At 39.4% G+C, this 15,254-nt stretch overlaps 1 protein-coding gene across 1 annotated transcript in view; it reads left to right on the forward strand.

Moving 5' to 3' along the window:
• Window positions 1-15,254, forward strand: part of kcnq1.1 (potassium voltage-gated channel, KQT-like subfamily, member 1.1) — a 47,903-nt gene that overhangs the window by 25,906 nt on the left and 6,743 nt on the right. The window contains exons 6-13 of the mRNA XM_085357444.1: window positions 2,388-2,528; window positions 7,242-7,352; window positions 7,813-7,908; window positions 8,099-8,215; window positions 9,322-9,460; window positions 11,630-11,656; window positions 11,935-11,991; window positions 14,225-14,354. Coding sequence (XP_085213570.1) covers window positions 2,388-2,528; window positions 7,242-7,352; window positions 7,813-7,908; window positions 8,099-8,215; window positions 9,322-9,460; window positions 11,630-11,656; window positions 11,935-11,991; window positions 14,225-14,354 — 818 coding nt within the window. The remainder of the gene's footprint in view (window positions 1-2,387; window positions 2,529-7,241; window positions 7,353-7,812; window positions 7,909-8,098; window positions 8,216-9,321; window positions 9,461-11,629; window positions 11,657-11,934; window positions 11,992-14,224; window positions 14,355-15,254) is intronic.

A 15,254-nucleotide genomic window follows, 5' to 3' on the forward strand; every position in this document is an offset into this window, starting at 1 on the left:
TAGACTTCAAGCCGTCATTCAAAGGATTTTCATCCGTGTACTGAAAACAATCACGAGATTTAAAATTACCCATGTTCATTTGACCAATTAGTTTTGAGCCCTGAAAATAGAAAACTGTGTATAAAAATGACAGTAATTTCTAAACAGTTAATGCAAATGTTTTGTTATGCCCCCTGAACTAAAGCTGAAAGACTGCACTTGAATCCCATCTTGATTGTTTGATTTAAAGTCCAGTGTGATGGTGTTCAGAGGGAAAACTACAAAAAAATGTGTCACTGTGGACCTAACTATAAATCGTGGCTTTCTTTGTCTTTCTTAATCCTTTTAATCATCTTGTAACTCCCCCACCCCCCAAATTTGCATAGAATACACCTACAGCACGCAAAACCATGTGGGACTTATTTCAGGTTTTCTCAATTTTCCAAACCCTGCTAGCTGAGAGTGACAAGCCTTCACTGATGTAGACCATTTAAGGGTTTCACTGCCCAATTCCACTCACACACTGGCTGGGCTGTTCCTAAATAGACTCTGAAAGGAGAGGATGAGTGTGAGACTGACTCTAGGAGAGGCCTGGCTAAATTCAGTCCTGATTGCAGGCATCAGAAGTCATCATGTGTAACATAGAGGGAGCTGTTCCATGAGAACCACACTCATCACATCCATGCTTTATTTTTGTTTCACCTCGCACTGCAGCCACTGTTGGTATAGTTCTCATATCTTCTGCTAAGGCTCTACACAACTCCAACAGCCATGAGGGAAATACATTGTGTACTCTCACAACAGCCAGTGCAGTAGGGGTCAAGTTGCCATCAACCAGCTGGTCTCTGGTGTATTGTATATAATATATGTTCCTTTGTGAGTTTCTTGGTGTTATACAGAGCAGGAATATTTTGCTCCGCTAGACTCTCGCATAAACGCATGAAAGTGCAGCCCCCTCTGTGTTAACAGCTGGAGTTTTTAAAGTCAATGGAGTTTCATTCACTCCAATCAGTATCCAATCCTTGTGTTATAACGGCATTTACATACACACACAGTGGCATTCTAGTGCCTGTGGCTCTAAACACAATTTGCACAGTTGCTCCTGGCTGATACTGGCAGATGGGAGGCACACATCTCGTGAATGTGTTTGCCAGGTCACAGTGACAGCAACACATCTACTAAACCTCAGGTAGCAGCTCAAGGAAAATGTACCTGAATGCGTTAAAAGCTGTTATTTCCAATAATCAAGTTGCTAGCAGTACGGATGACTTGAAGGTGTTATAGAGGCTCTGTCAGGTGTTTACTAGCAAAGGTCTGATGCCCAGAAACATTCCCAAAAACAATGTGTGATGAAATGAGGAAATGCAGGTGCAAATGTGGACTACTGGGAGATTGTAAGCACCGTTTGTTTAGAGCAATGTAAGGCTAGGATGCTTACATCTGCTGCTGCTTCTCTGTGTCGCAATCTCAGAGTGACAGTTTTGGGCTGAGACACGAATAAAATTTTCACTTATCAGGTAGCGCTCTGGCACTTTGAGTAGTTAAACCCAGTTTAAAATCACGTAGTAGGTGAGTGCACTTAGAGAGCTTTTTCACAAAGCAGTAGTCTAATTACACTCAGACAGGATGAGAGCCCCAAACCCAAGTAGACCTCCTGAGCAAAGTGTAGACAGTTGCTTATTGAATCTGCAACACGATGCTTTATATATATGATAAATACACTGGAAGACATCAGACGTCTGGGTTTCAAAGTAATTTATGATGATTTACCGCACATCTGAATTCAATCAACACCCCTGCGGTGATTACTGATTATTACTGAATTTACTTTCAGTTTAAACTCATTAGCACTTATGGCCCCTTTAAAACTCAAGACAGTTTGCTCCGGCCAAGAATACCATGAGCATTTTAATGGCTTTTCACTTGATCAAAAAAAAAAAAAAAAAAACACTTATTCTGAATAGAGTCGCACAGTTTTGGTTGAGATAGAGCGTCATAATCAAATTTCAGATGGCAGTTTTCAAATAAGATCCCATCCAATAGATGTTCGATTGAAAGAACTGGTGCCGAAAATTAGCGGCAAAATGACAGGTTGCATGATTAAGAACAGCTTTGCATTCACTTTTGGTTATTGAATGACACAAGCCCGCACAGGCAGCAAAATGCTCCAATGGAAAAATTTAATCATCATATTTACCCAGCACTCTTACATGAATATTCACATCCATATGTCATGTTATTAGCAAACACAGCCACATCGAGCTACAGGCAGCTGACTGGTAAGCTAGCTGATGCATTTTGCCAGAAAGTATACATAAATTCACACCTCATATTACTTAATATTTTCTCTAACATGGTCACATGTCCGAGTTTGAAATATGTAATGTCTTTGTGCATGTGTATTTCAGGAGCTGATCACAACCTTATACATTGGCTTTTTGAGCCTGATCTTCTCGTCGTACTTTGTCTACCTGGCAGAGAAAGATGCTGTTGACAGCAGTGGCACCACTGGTTTTGGGAACTATGCTGATGCCCTGTGGTGGGGAGTGGTAAGCATTTGTATTACTTATAGTGTATGGCCATAAATCATTGTACACACATTTTTGGGACTCCTGGGACAAAAAGGGAAATGATAATGTCAATTGAAAAAATGAACTGTGAAAGCATATATATGGAGAGAGAGAGAGACTGGCGAGCAGTCATGTTGAAACAGGAAGGGGCCATCCCGTTCCCACAAATTTGTTAACAGTTGGAGCTAAGGGGCTGAGCCCAACTCTTAAAAAACAAAACCTACTTGAGCCAAGCGCACAGACTCATCACTCCAGAGAACACATCTGCACTGCTCTAGGTTCCAGTGGTGGTGTGCTTTACATCGCTGCATCCGACACTTAGAAGCTAAGGCTCAGACTAAGGCATGGATGCAGCTGCTCAGCCATGGAAACCCATTCCATGAAGCTCCCTCTACGCTCCGTTCTTGAGCTAAACGAAGTCCACATGAAGTTTAGAAGGTCTGTAGTAACTGCCTGCAGAAAGTTGGTGACCTCTATGCACTATGCGCGTTCACTGACCTCGCTCTGTGATTTTACGTGGCCTACCACTTTGTGGCTCAGTTGCTGTTGTTGTTGACTGTAGTAGCAAGGAATTTTCATGACTATGACTATTACAGTACCATCCTGAAAATCACTGAGCTCCTGAGTGCGACCCACTCGCTCACAAATGTTTGTAAAAGAAGTCTGTATGTCTTGCTGCTTGATTTTATACACCTGTGGCCGTGCAAGTGATTGGAACACCTAGATTCAATAATTTAGATGGGTGAGTGAATACTTTTGGCAATATAGTGTATGACACACAAAAAAAGGAAAATTATAATAGTCTCTTTGTTGAGTCTTGGGATTTGGCAAGCAGTTATGATGGTTGAAGAAAGTCTCCAGAAAATGAAAGTAAGTTATTGAAATGTTCTCTAAAATGACAGAAACATGAGCAGAGTTTGCCTGGGGCTCTGAGGAAAATTCTGCTAAGGGGGCCCTCCTAATTTACCCATAAGCCATGCACGCTGTGTGAGATTGCCACACAGTCCCACCTGTCAGCACAGTGCAAACAATTTGCTCAATCTGTTCATCTACAATTGAGTATACTTATACAGAAAAGTATGAGATAAACAAACACGATTTTTTTCACACAGTATATTCTTTACAATCTCAAGATGACACATGAGAATGAAATGCTGCACGAATGACTTTTTGTTTTGTTGTTTTTGTTATCATTTCATATGCACAGCTAAGGAGAATTTATATTCTAATACTGAATCAATTGTAATTGTCAGTCACTGGCTTTGCAAAGAGTTTCCTTTTTTACATGATCACTGTCGAGTTCAGGGTGCTTTTGTGGAGTGCAATCATACTCCTACATTGTATTTTCTGGACTGGCCCTTGCAGAGGCTGCTGCTGTAAAGCATATGTTTCATTTCACGAATGTTCATACGAAGCCATATGGTCACATATGAACACATGTGAAGTGTGAATTGCAGTTTCTAAGCCTTGTCACTTTAGTCAGCCACAAAGACAAAGAACCCAGCCATGGAAATGGTTAACAAGCAACACACAGACATACCAAGAGATGCTCTGTCCAGCTATGTTAGTAAGACAGACAGGCTAGAGGGATTTGCACTACAAGCAAGCACATCAACTTAATGTTAAGGTTATTTGCTGACATTTTTCTTTCTTTCTTTCTTTTTGGAGAAAAACTGGAGAAGCTATGTTATGGAATATTTCAAGCGCTCTTGGGGGCCCTCTGCTGTCCATGGAGCCCTAAGCAAACACTCAGTGTGCTTGTGACCTGATTCAAGCCAGCTCTGTGTGTGCATGTGTGTGTGGGGGGGGGGGGAGACCTACCAGATTCACCTGTGAATAAGTATCTTTTCGCTGATCTGTGTTATGAGTTATCCCAGTTTTAATCATGTTTGGGATTGTGGTATAAAACATAACCAGAGTGTTCACATCCCTATATGATTCTAACATTATCTCTATGAGTTCTATACTGAGAAACTATAACAGAAGTCATTAATATGAGAATGTCACTGCTTTGCTTTATGGTTCACTTTGCCCCATTATATGCCGTACAGTTCAATATTCAACCCTATGTCAAATTTAGTGATGCAGTTTAGCTGTTTTACAACTGAATAGGATTAAGGACATAAAGTATTCCTTATAATGTAATATATATTATATATAATGTCATAATATTTCCCAAATACAAGAAGATCTGCCAAAGACTTAGATAGACACTCATAAAACTGTGAATTAGCTAAAATACAGCAGCACTTTAGAACATTTGTTCGACTCCACAATGTCACTGAAAGATACATAAAAGGCCTGCTGTAGGACATATCTGGGCATGTAGTATTATCTGTCCGGATTATGATTTTTCCCAATGAGGATGAAATTGTAACGTAAAGAACGTGTTTACTCATGTCTGATACACAAAGCCGTGTGAGCAAATAATCTGCACGGTTGCAAAAGCAGCAGCCGGCAGGTTATATCAGCAAGAGTCAGGCCCCAGTAGAGAGCCTTTCAACAGTCTGTCTAGCTGGTGTTGAGAGCACAGTGACCAGTATTTGTTCAAAGTAAGGTGTGCTTTAGATGTTTAAAATTAATTACAAAATATTTTGTCCTTACCTGAGGTGTCCTGGGGTCCTGGGCAACTGCCCAGCGCCCTTTAACTAGAACAGAAACCCGTGTAAAATGTTAGTGAAATTATCCTTAGAAATAACTGTCAAAGTGAAATGATCCGAAACAATTCAATTATGATTGTCTTCTGAATTCTGAGATTTGACATTTCTATCCCGGCACAAATAAGATTTTGCAGAAAACCATGACTTGTTGTAAGCTGCTTTTTACCAAGTGAAAGGTCAAATATAGACTGTTTTATCTGTACTACTGATGTTACAGTAGGAGTTGTGTGAAGCCCCTTGGGCAAATCCAGTGGGCTGCTAATACAAACAGCAAAACAAATAGTGCAGAAAACACGGGATGAAAATTTATTTTCAGACAATAAGTCACCACCCACTCGGCCTCATGGAAACTTCAGGGACTCTGATATTAAAAAATGCACGCACACACACATTCTCACACATACACAGCAAAGTCAATAACTTGTCTCAGTATGAAATGAAAGTTGTTGTTGTACACATTAGATCCCATGATTTATTTTTTTTTAAATCTGATTTGGGTCTGCTGTCACACACGCTGAGAGTCAGTTTGGGGTATTTCAGCACATGAAGATGTTATTAAGAGTCCAAGAGGTGAAAAGATCAGAGTTGTAGTTGGAGGATTGGGAAATCAAGGGTCTAATGCACTAAAGACTCAAAGCAGAGAAAGTATTTGGTCAATAGATAAAGTCAATAGATAATTGTGGGTTCAGCTGTGGATGTGATGATACAGTTTTTAAACTGTTTGCTAGCAGTACTTTCACTGTTTTTTTGCAACCACACTAGCAAAATGTCTGTACTCTAAAACGACTACTACTGTTTTTGGATCAAGTCAGTGTTGGATACTTTAATGATTTTCTGTACAAATCTAATAACCCCTGTCAGTACCAAGTCATTAGCCCAAACTATCAAGTTAATGCTAATGCTAATGCTAAAGTAAGCTCTGAGCACATGCATGGAAATAGATGTGCAATGAGTAACTCGGTCGATTAGAAAGATTAGAATGTATTAGATTAGATTAGAAAGTGTTGCCCTGGTGCCTGTGTGCCTGAGCTATCCACTCTAATTGGTAGTGTTTAGAGTGTTTATAGCAGTTTGTAGCCTAAGCTTTTTAGGGTTACTTTACACATTGTTCTTTAAAACTTTAGCAGTGTTAAATATTAGCACTCCAGCCTTGATAACACTATGTATATATGTGATAGAAAATAAGGAAAAGCATAATAGGTCCCCTTTAATGATAGGGTAGTGGTTAGAATTAGGGATGCAGTGATAATAAGTCTCCAGAAAGTGCATACAAGTTATAATACTATCCACTGAAATGACTGGAATATGAGCATTGCAGTTTCACAAGAGACATCTGGAGCTCAGCTGTGTTTCCAAAAAAAGTATTATTAGCAGCCTAGTTACTGAAGAGCGAGGAAAAGACGGTATCAAATTGGTATTTGAGTCAGCAGATACTCAAGAGTGTGGTATCAGCAACTGCTCTAGCCTATCTGCAGGGACCACGGATGTACTACTGACTTTGATGATCCCCAGATTTTTCAACCAGTGATGATGATATGTAGTAATGGCGGCCATGTCTCAGGGGACCAGTGGTGTCCTTAAGCAAAATATATGAACCCCAAAATCCAGCTGTGTGTCCAATATAAATACAGAACATAGCACAAAGCAGTTTGTGATACAAACAAACAAAAACAAACAAACAACCTTTATTTGTCACATACACAATTATACAGAGTACAACATGTAGTGAAATTCTTGTGTCCGAGCTGCAGACAGTCTGCAGACATAGTCGCGCCATTCCAGGACTTGGTTTTTAGCATGGGGGGTCTAGCCAGGACCTTTACTGGATACCGGGTGGGAATCGAACTTGTGACTCCCGCTCCGAAGGTGTGTAGTTCCCATTTAACTTTTCATCTAGTGCCTCAGGTAATTATTTAAGCTGTCCTATACTTTGGTTTATTAAAAACACATACCCTAGCTGTATATTTTGATGAACGCTAATTATAAAATGCTACTGTCGTCATTATCTTGTCTGTGTTTTTTTTCCCTTTAGGTCACAGTGACAACTATTGGCTATGGAGACAAAGTGCCACAAACCTGGATTGGAAAGACTATTGCTTCCTGTTTCTCAGTCTTTGCCATTTCATTCTTTGCCCTGCCTGCAGTAAGTGCAGTGAGAAATTTCCATCTAACCATATCATTGAGTTGTGCCGTGAGGATTACAGAACAGCAGTGACTTTGCTGAGAAACATAGTAAGTCAGTGAACCCAGTAAAACTGGGTGAAAAATTGGATTAGACAAGTATAGTTTTCCTCATCACTTTTTATATTACCCTTGGTTCAATATTCATAATAAGGTTTATGAAATGTCTCAAATACTTAGAGCCCCAATTATTTACGTTTAGTTCAAGAAATAAAAACGCTTAATCTCCCCATTTAAATCTGCTAATTCCGTGTTTATGAAGGTTAATGGGAAAAAATAAATTATTCTCAACCGAATAGAATCATGAAGGATCTCTCTTTGTTTCTTCCTTCTTTCTCTATCTTTCGGATCGTGCAGCTGCCTGAAAGTGTGTGGTTAAAACTGAATAATGAGAAAAAACTCTGCTATGCTGTTCTTCACAGGGAATCTTGGGCTCAGGCTTCGCCCTGAAGGTGCAGCAGAAGCAAAGACAAAAACACTTCAACCGACAGATCCCTGCAGCTGCCTGTCTCATTCAGGTATTTGACCAAGAAAATACTCCCAACAGTAGCTCAGTACAGCCGGGGGATTATGCTGTCTCAGAGCTACAGTCTTATTATGGAGACCATCCTTTCATGTAACCTTTTCTTTCTTTTCTTATATGGCAGACATGTTGGCATGAAATTTGTCCTGTCCAACCAACGTATTGCTATTTTTATGCCCCTCCAGACATCGTGGAGATGTTTTGCGGTGGAGAACTTTGATTCTGCCACATTCAAGATGTTTTTGAGAAAAAGATCAAACATCCCTGCCTCTTCTCTATCCACCCCCAAGCCCAAGAAATCGGTTAGTAATCATTTTATAGATTTCTCTGTAACTGCTTCATACACCCGGTTTCCCGTTTATTAGACACAGGCAAAGTGCAACTAATGTAGTCTGAAGCAACACCCCTGCAATACTGTAAATCCTAAATTTACAAAGGTTTCCATGAAGGTTTATGTAGGCTGTTTTTGTTTTTCAGTTATTATGTGCTCACTGTCAAGGCTGTAGTCTGCTGTGCTGCATTGTGTTGCTTTATACTGCAACTTGTTTCTGATGTTTAGACTGCACTCAATGATGCAAATCTGATATCTGATATCGATGCAAAAATACTGGAAACACCATAGTTCTTATGAGAGAGGTCAGTCTTTTCCGACTAGTAATGGCTAACAAATAATAGTAATAATAGAAAAAAATAATAGAAACAAATAAACAGAATTATTGTAAATAATTTCATAAATTAATGTCAGATTGGGTTTCAACCCCCTCACTCACTCTCTACTATCAGACAGGCTTAATCAACTAGTTAGATTTAAGAAAATCATCCATTACTGTAGCATAACAGAATCACAAGACTGGATATCAGATTTTGAAAAGATACACATAAAAACAAACAAGAAACGCCTGACAAGGGGAAAAAAGTCAGCAAGTAAGACAGCCAGAGGCAATTTAATAATGATATTGATTATTCAGCATCTTTGCAACCAACCATACATCTACTAATGCATCTGTTTTTAAATGTTGCTTATGTGCAGTCAGTAACAGTGTTTATTTTGGCCCTCTTTTTAGACTCTGATCCTCCTACTGTATTTCCATGTAATTATCATCAACAGAAATGATAAATTATTTAAATGCTTGACAGCTCCACACTTTTTAAAACAGAGAGTGGTGGTAGAGAAAGGTAGGCAGATTATGAAGATCATTACATCACGTAATTTGGCGACTGATATGCCTTTATGTTTACGAAGGTTTGTTGGCTGCTAAATCTAATTCCGTTTGACAGTTGAGACTTTGGCTGCAAAATCAAAATGTAACTCCAAATGTTTTTCCCACATGGTGAACACGGTTACCTTTTTGTGTCACTCAAGTTGCAGCCAAACACTTCATTGAGCTGTTTGCATTTTCTCGAACAGGTGAAGTTGAGGAAGAAGTTGAAGAGCAGTGACAAGGATAATGGTCCAACTTCCCCCACAGTTCCGAGCATCACCTTCGACTCTGTGTTTGACAGCGGGAGGGAGATGAGTTCAGATGTTTACAGCACTGTTGGCACAGGTACTAAAACCTATTGAAAGAGTGAAGAACAGTTTCTAGAAGAAAACAGATGTTTGTTGCAAGTGTGTAGATATATGGAGTGGTGCCTGTTCTTTCCTTCAAATCAGAATCAATACTCACAGCATCACTTAATGAGTAAAGATTTCATTAGCGCTGCTCAGGTGTCAAACCAAAAATTCTTTCATGATACAGAAAATAGAGAATGTTGAATTTAAACTGCAGATATAAGGCTGTCCACAGCAGGTGAAGAGGACAAAGTCCAAACATTAAAAATAGATGAGCGCATTGCAGGAATATAACGTGAGGTTGCATTGATGAGTATGAACTGCAAGGGTCCTCTGCTGAACTTGTAAAAATCTGCACAACAAACAGTGCTGCTGATTCAATGATGAAGAACTAGGAGTCAAATAAAGAAGGTATTCAAATCAATACTGCATCCTGTCAGTGTCACTTAAGATTATGTTGTGTACTCCAACTACTTTGATGAGTTCACTTTAAATACTTCAAATCAAACCTTTTCTAATAGCTCAGGAGTAGTGCCACCAGCAGGTCAAAGTTTTCCCTTTTCCTTTTCACTGACACTGAATGACTTTTTTACATTATTTTACTTTAATGTATAAATGATAGAAATGTTCCTGAAAACAGCCTGAATCACGAGCTAGACAGTACAATGAAACACTGTCCTTGCATTAGTATTTAAGAGCCATTTGAAACTACTCAACACATCTAACATTAGTCAAATTGAACTAAATGTATTGTGGAGCATGTGGAGCATGCACACTGCATAGCATTGCACAGACACAATTTAATATGCAATTAGATTGTGGCCAACTTTAGCAATCAGCAGTCACCTTAAACCCTTTAATGTTAACGCTCCCATTCTTGTGGTCAGTGTAGTCACAGATTTTCTCATTCAAGGGACTATGTGGCCTTTTAAAGCCTACATACAAACAAATCAGAATGTGAGTTACTTTTCCAAAATATCATATGCCCCACTTTCTAACTTCCTGGTTTACAACATCCTGTCATGGAGAGTGGGGGCTGCAGCCTTTTGGGGCTGAGAATATTTGAGCTGTTCTCATCAAAAAACAAGCTGTGGAACTTTTGCTGAAGTAACATATACTGACTAATTCAATATCATCCTTGAAAATGCCTCTTTCATTTTTTTTCCCCTGTCAGTTCATTTTCCATGTTCATTCATTTCTCTCAGAGTGTATTCCCTAATGTTGTTCTGCTCACCGAGTAGCCTATTTTATACCTTTTCAAAAGATCATCATTATTACTCCTCTCACTGCTGTATGAAGGACATTAATGGATAGCCTGATCTACTAGACTGACCAACCAAGACACAGGAGAGGATCATCTGTTTACTTTTTCAAGAAGATAAATATGGATAGTTTTAGCACATCCATAATATATAAACATCTAATTGGATGCTACTCTTTTCAGGCCCTCATTATATAACCTCTTTCTTTAACACAATCTGGTAATGTGAAAAGCTGCTTACATGGGTGACTGCAGCACCACCAACACAACAGTGCCAATGGTTTTGCTTTGCACTCACTTCTCAGTACAAGGGGAGAATTTAATTTGCACCATTGTACGGTTCTATGCATGTCTGTGCACTTCACGATCTCTGATGCTACAGGTCTACTGCACATCTTACATTTACAGCATGGTGCTTTTAACACGTCCATTTTTTACTAAGTTGCTACATTGCCATCTGTTGTATGCTTGGGGTGAGGGGATGCAGGCACTGATGCTGGCTCAAGTGCTTAGCTCCTTACAGAGTTGTCAGCTTACACTAAAAGCGTATCCTGTCTTCTGCATTGAACAATTTCATCCCTGCGTTAACCTTGTTGGTTATCTCTGCTGTGTGGGCATTTATTCCTCATAATTCTGTTCACTGGGTATGTGGTTACATAAAATAGATACAAGTCATTATAATTTTGATTGCAAGAGTGGAAAAACTGAAGGAAAGTAATTTTCCATCAGTGTTTTTCAGTTCATAATAAACGGAACTATCAGGTGTATTGCAGATGTGGTATTTCTTTTTACATTTTAAGTCTTTCTGCCTCTTTTTAATTCTCATTGTGCTTCTTCCATTCAACTTAACTGCCTACTTCCTTGCTTGTGTCTTTTTTCTCTTTGTGTTTATGCCTGATTTAGCAGGACTCTACACTCTGGGAGGATGTGGTGAGCTGCATGTTAGTGTCCACATCCTGGTCACGTCCTCTGCGCACTCGCTATCCTCTCCTAATGCTTGTTTTTAACAGCCCATCAAGTCACTTTTTGTCATTGTCAAGTTTTATAACAGCATGCTTTCTTAGTCAGGCACCCATGAGGTAATGAAATGTTGTGTTGTTTTCTTAATGACTAATGACTATGAAAAAGGATTCCAAGTGCCACATTCATTTTTCAGGATAATTAAAGTTAATAATTTATGCTTGTGTTTTCCATCATGTATTCTTCAGATCGCCAGCAGTCCTGGACATCTTTGTCCTCTCTTCAGTTCAGCTCACCACCTCCAGGTAACTTCAGAGCTTAATGTTGTTTTTATGTTACTTTGTTTGCCTTGAAGATACAGTCTGGCGTTCATATAAAAAGTGCACATGGCCAAAGAGATGGCACTCATGAGGTTGTGGATTATTGTTTTGGAGCCTTGAGTTTAGTATTCTGACCTTCGCCATCTTTACTGCTGCTTTCTTGTTAGATTGATGTTAATTATGACCACCAAAAAAAAAGGTTGTGCACAAAATGGACACCTGAGAAAATACACAGCCTACAGAATAGTCGATTCATGGCACCTTCCTGTCTCTCAAAGTGTCCAGGCCCCTAATAATGCAAATAATGCTAATGCCTTAACAATTTAAACCCCTCTACAAATGTCATAAGAAGGAAAATTAGCTAGTGAGGTTTTGTGGTCCTACAACTGCTAACCACGTGATGTTAAGTGGTCCACCATTTTTGATGTGTGACTATGTATAATCAATTCAGCAAGACCTCAGTCACGATGCCCTAGAGACGGTGCACAATAATCTGGCAAGGGAAAAATATGTATTACCAAATAGATCTTGGAGGTTCCTAGCTGTTGCTAGGTCGCAAAGAAGATGCCTGTATGTGATTGCTTTGGTTCCTAACTCCAGTTGCCCACAGTTCGTAGGAAACATGGCAAGTTGTCTGAGACTGCAAACATTTGCCAACTACTCTTCAAATGGGGATGAAACTATAAAAGTGTGACACAAGTGAGGCACAACTCTTACTTTGAAGGGAAATGCCCTCAATTTCCAGTTTGTGTCGAGTTTGTGTTGCACTTTTATAAGTTTTCTTATAAAAGCGAAGGTTTATAGAAAAAATTAGTATCTTTGATGTAAAAGCTGCAGCAATCTTCAACCACACCAAGGAGGTTTTTGGTGCAGCACCTTCTTTATGACCAACTTCACCCAGTGGCATGAAAGCAGCTTCCAGGAACCACTCATCAACTGGATTACACATTTTTCCCTTGTGGTTCCCTTATGATGGAGGAGGCCAACGGTGTGCATATGATGTCATTTGAGAATCCTCTGTAGAGATTGAAGCCTTTTCCCAGAAGAAAAAAATGCATATTTCTGTTGTAAAGTTAGAAATTTGAACATGGATGTCTATTAAGAACTTTTGAAATCGACTTCAAGTGGTCATTCCAGGAACTGCATATTTTTGGCACTGGGGTGCTGGCTTCATTTTTCAGTTTTAGTTGCAACAAGTTTTGGTTTCATCATGTGTGATGTTACATACAGTTTGAAGTGTTGTTGCCAAGAGGACTAAAGGTCTGATGTGTTTAGATGATATGCAAAGTAATGTTTGGCATTTCATCTAAAAAGCTGCCCAGCAGGGAGTTAAAACATTTTCCTGCATTCTGTTATTGAGAAATATCAGTGTGCTGGTCAGGGCAAGTCTTGTCACCAGATGACAACACCACTTAAGATCATTTGATTTACAGTGCATTTCAAGCAGTGCCATTTAACACCTTTTTTTTTATTTTTTTTTATTTCACACATCAAAATCATGAACCTGTTGTGTCATACGTCTCTTAATGGTGCAGTTTCAAAACACTCCAGCGGCAGATTTGGATAATTGAGGGGTTACATTTTGTCTTTCATTTTTTTTTAATTAAATTTTACCATTTTAAAAGACACAAAAAAGTCTCTTTATCCAAGTTTATGTGGCAAAGAACAGAAAGTGCCACCCTGCTGGCATGTTGCATTTGAGAACATCTACATAAAAAAAAAAAACCCATCTGTGTCTATCCAAACGGAGTTGTTTCCTCTCTTCCCTGTTTTTGCAAGATGACTGTAGCTGTAAATTCAGATCTCTTTTCCCATCTAAATACAGCACTTTTATAATCCTAAACAGAGCTCTGGAGAGTCAAGATCCCAGGTCACATGAGGCCTAATTTTCCCACAGTTCACAAGCCCTCACTAAATCACTAGCGATTCTGAAAGCTACCATAGGAATGTCTTTTTCCCCCCTTTCCACTGTCTTCAGATAATGTTACTTTTAATGCAACATATGGGCATATTTTTGTTGTTGGTTATATCAGCATACACAACATTAGTGCATTAAGAGAAATTAGAATACATTTAAATGTGTAAGTAAGTGTAAATCGCAAAACCTGTTTGAACAGGATGTACACAGCGAAACTTTATCTGCAGTGTCACTGCAGACACATATTAATAGCTAAAGTCTAATGAGTGTGTTTCTGGGTGTCTGTGGGTGAACGTGCAGTGAAAAGAAGCCCTGGCCTTTTAAAAGTCCACTCGCCCAGCGCGCTCCAGAGGAACTGCAGCTTTGCAGACGACATGGAGCTGGAGCCAGAGAGAGAGAATGAACTGGCCCCAGCCTCCTCAGTGTCACAGTGAGTTTACCACCATAGGATTCTGTGTTTATGTGTACGTTCGTTTTAATGACCATGACAGGGAAGGTTTTTATGCATTTTGTTTTAGGGTTGTTGTTTTTTTCCCGCTATTTGTAATTAACCTTTGAAATATGCCAAACCCCAGAGGGCTCGTGTCTCTACTGTGTAATGAGTGTGTATCAGGAAAAAAAAATCACTTGCATTTGCCGAGGCACTTGCACAGCTAGAGACTGAGAGTGATATGAGGAAATGAGTGTTAAGTAACTGCAGTGCAATGTGAGTGCACAGTAAGTGAAACAAATGGAGCGACAGTTTTGACCCGTGGGACTTCTTTCTAAACGGAGGAGTAATGATGCAGAGTGGGAAATGCATGCAGCAGCGTTGTTGGCAAAGATCACTCTGTGCTCTGCTGACTTCAAAATACGTAACCAGCTGTTCTCATAGAGCAGCGCCACATCAAATCCCATGCTGCATTGTGCCATTATAAGATACTACTCTTTGTGTTATCCATGACGAGACAACACCAAAAATATGAGAGAAAAAAAACCCTTGAAGAATGTGTTTCTCTTCACCAGGTTTGTCTTTGATTACACGCTTTGTTACATATTTAACACCAATTTGTCAGTTTTATTTTATTTATAAGACCAGAGAATAGCTCAGTTTAGTCATTGGTACAAATCGTGGTGTATAGATTCTCGCTATGGAATACTTCCCAGGAGTCATATTTCTGCAGCTGCCAGTTCTGACTTTGCAGTGCTATGTTTTGGCAAATTGATAATAATCGAGGTACTGAGACTTTCAACAAAACTGCCAAACATTTGTCCCAAACAAACGAAAATTACACACCCAGTTACCCAGAAGACGGAGCTTTTAAAGTCATAATAAAAGAAAAAAAGTGTG

Source organism: Diplotaxodon limnothrissa, linkage group LG1 (assembly GCF_057381915.1).
Source record: "Diplotaxodon limnothrissa isolate DT_005_m linkage group LG1, D_limnothrissa_male_GT1.1, whole genome shotgun sequence".
Classification (NCBI taxonomy): Eukaryota; Metazoa; Chordata; class Actinopteri; order Cichliformes; family Cichlidae; genus Diplotaxodon; species Diplotaxodon limnothrissa.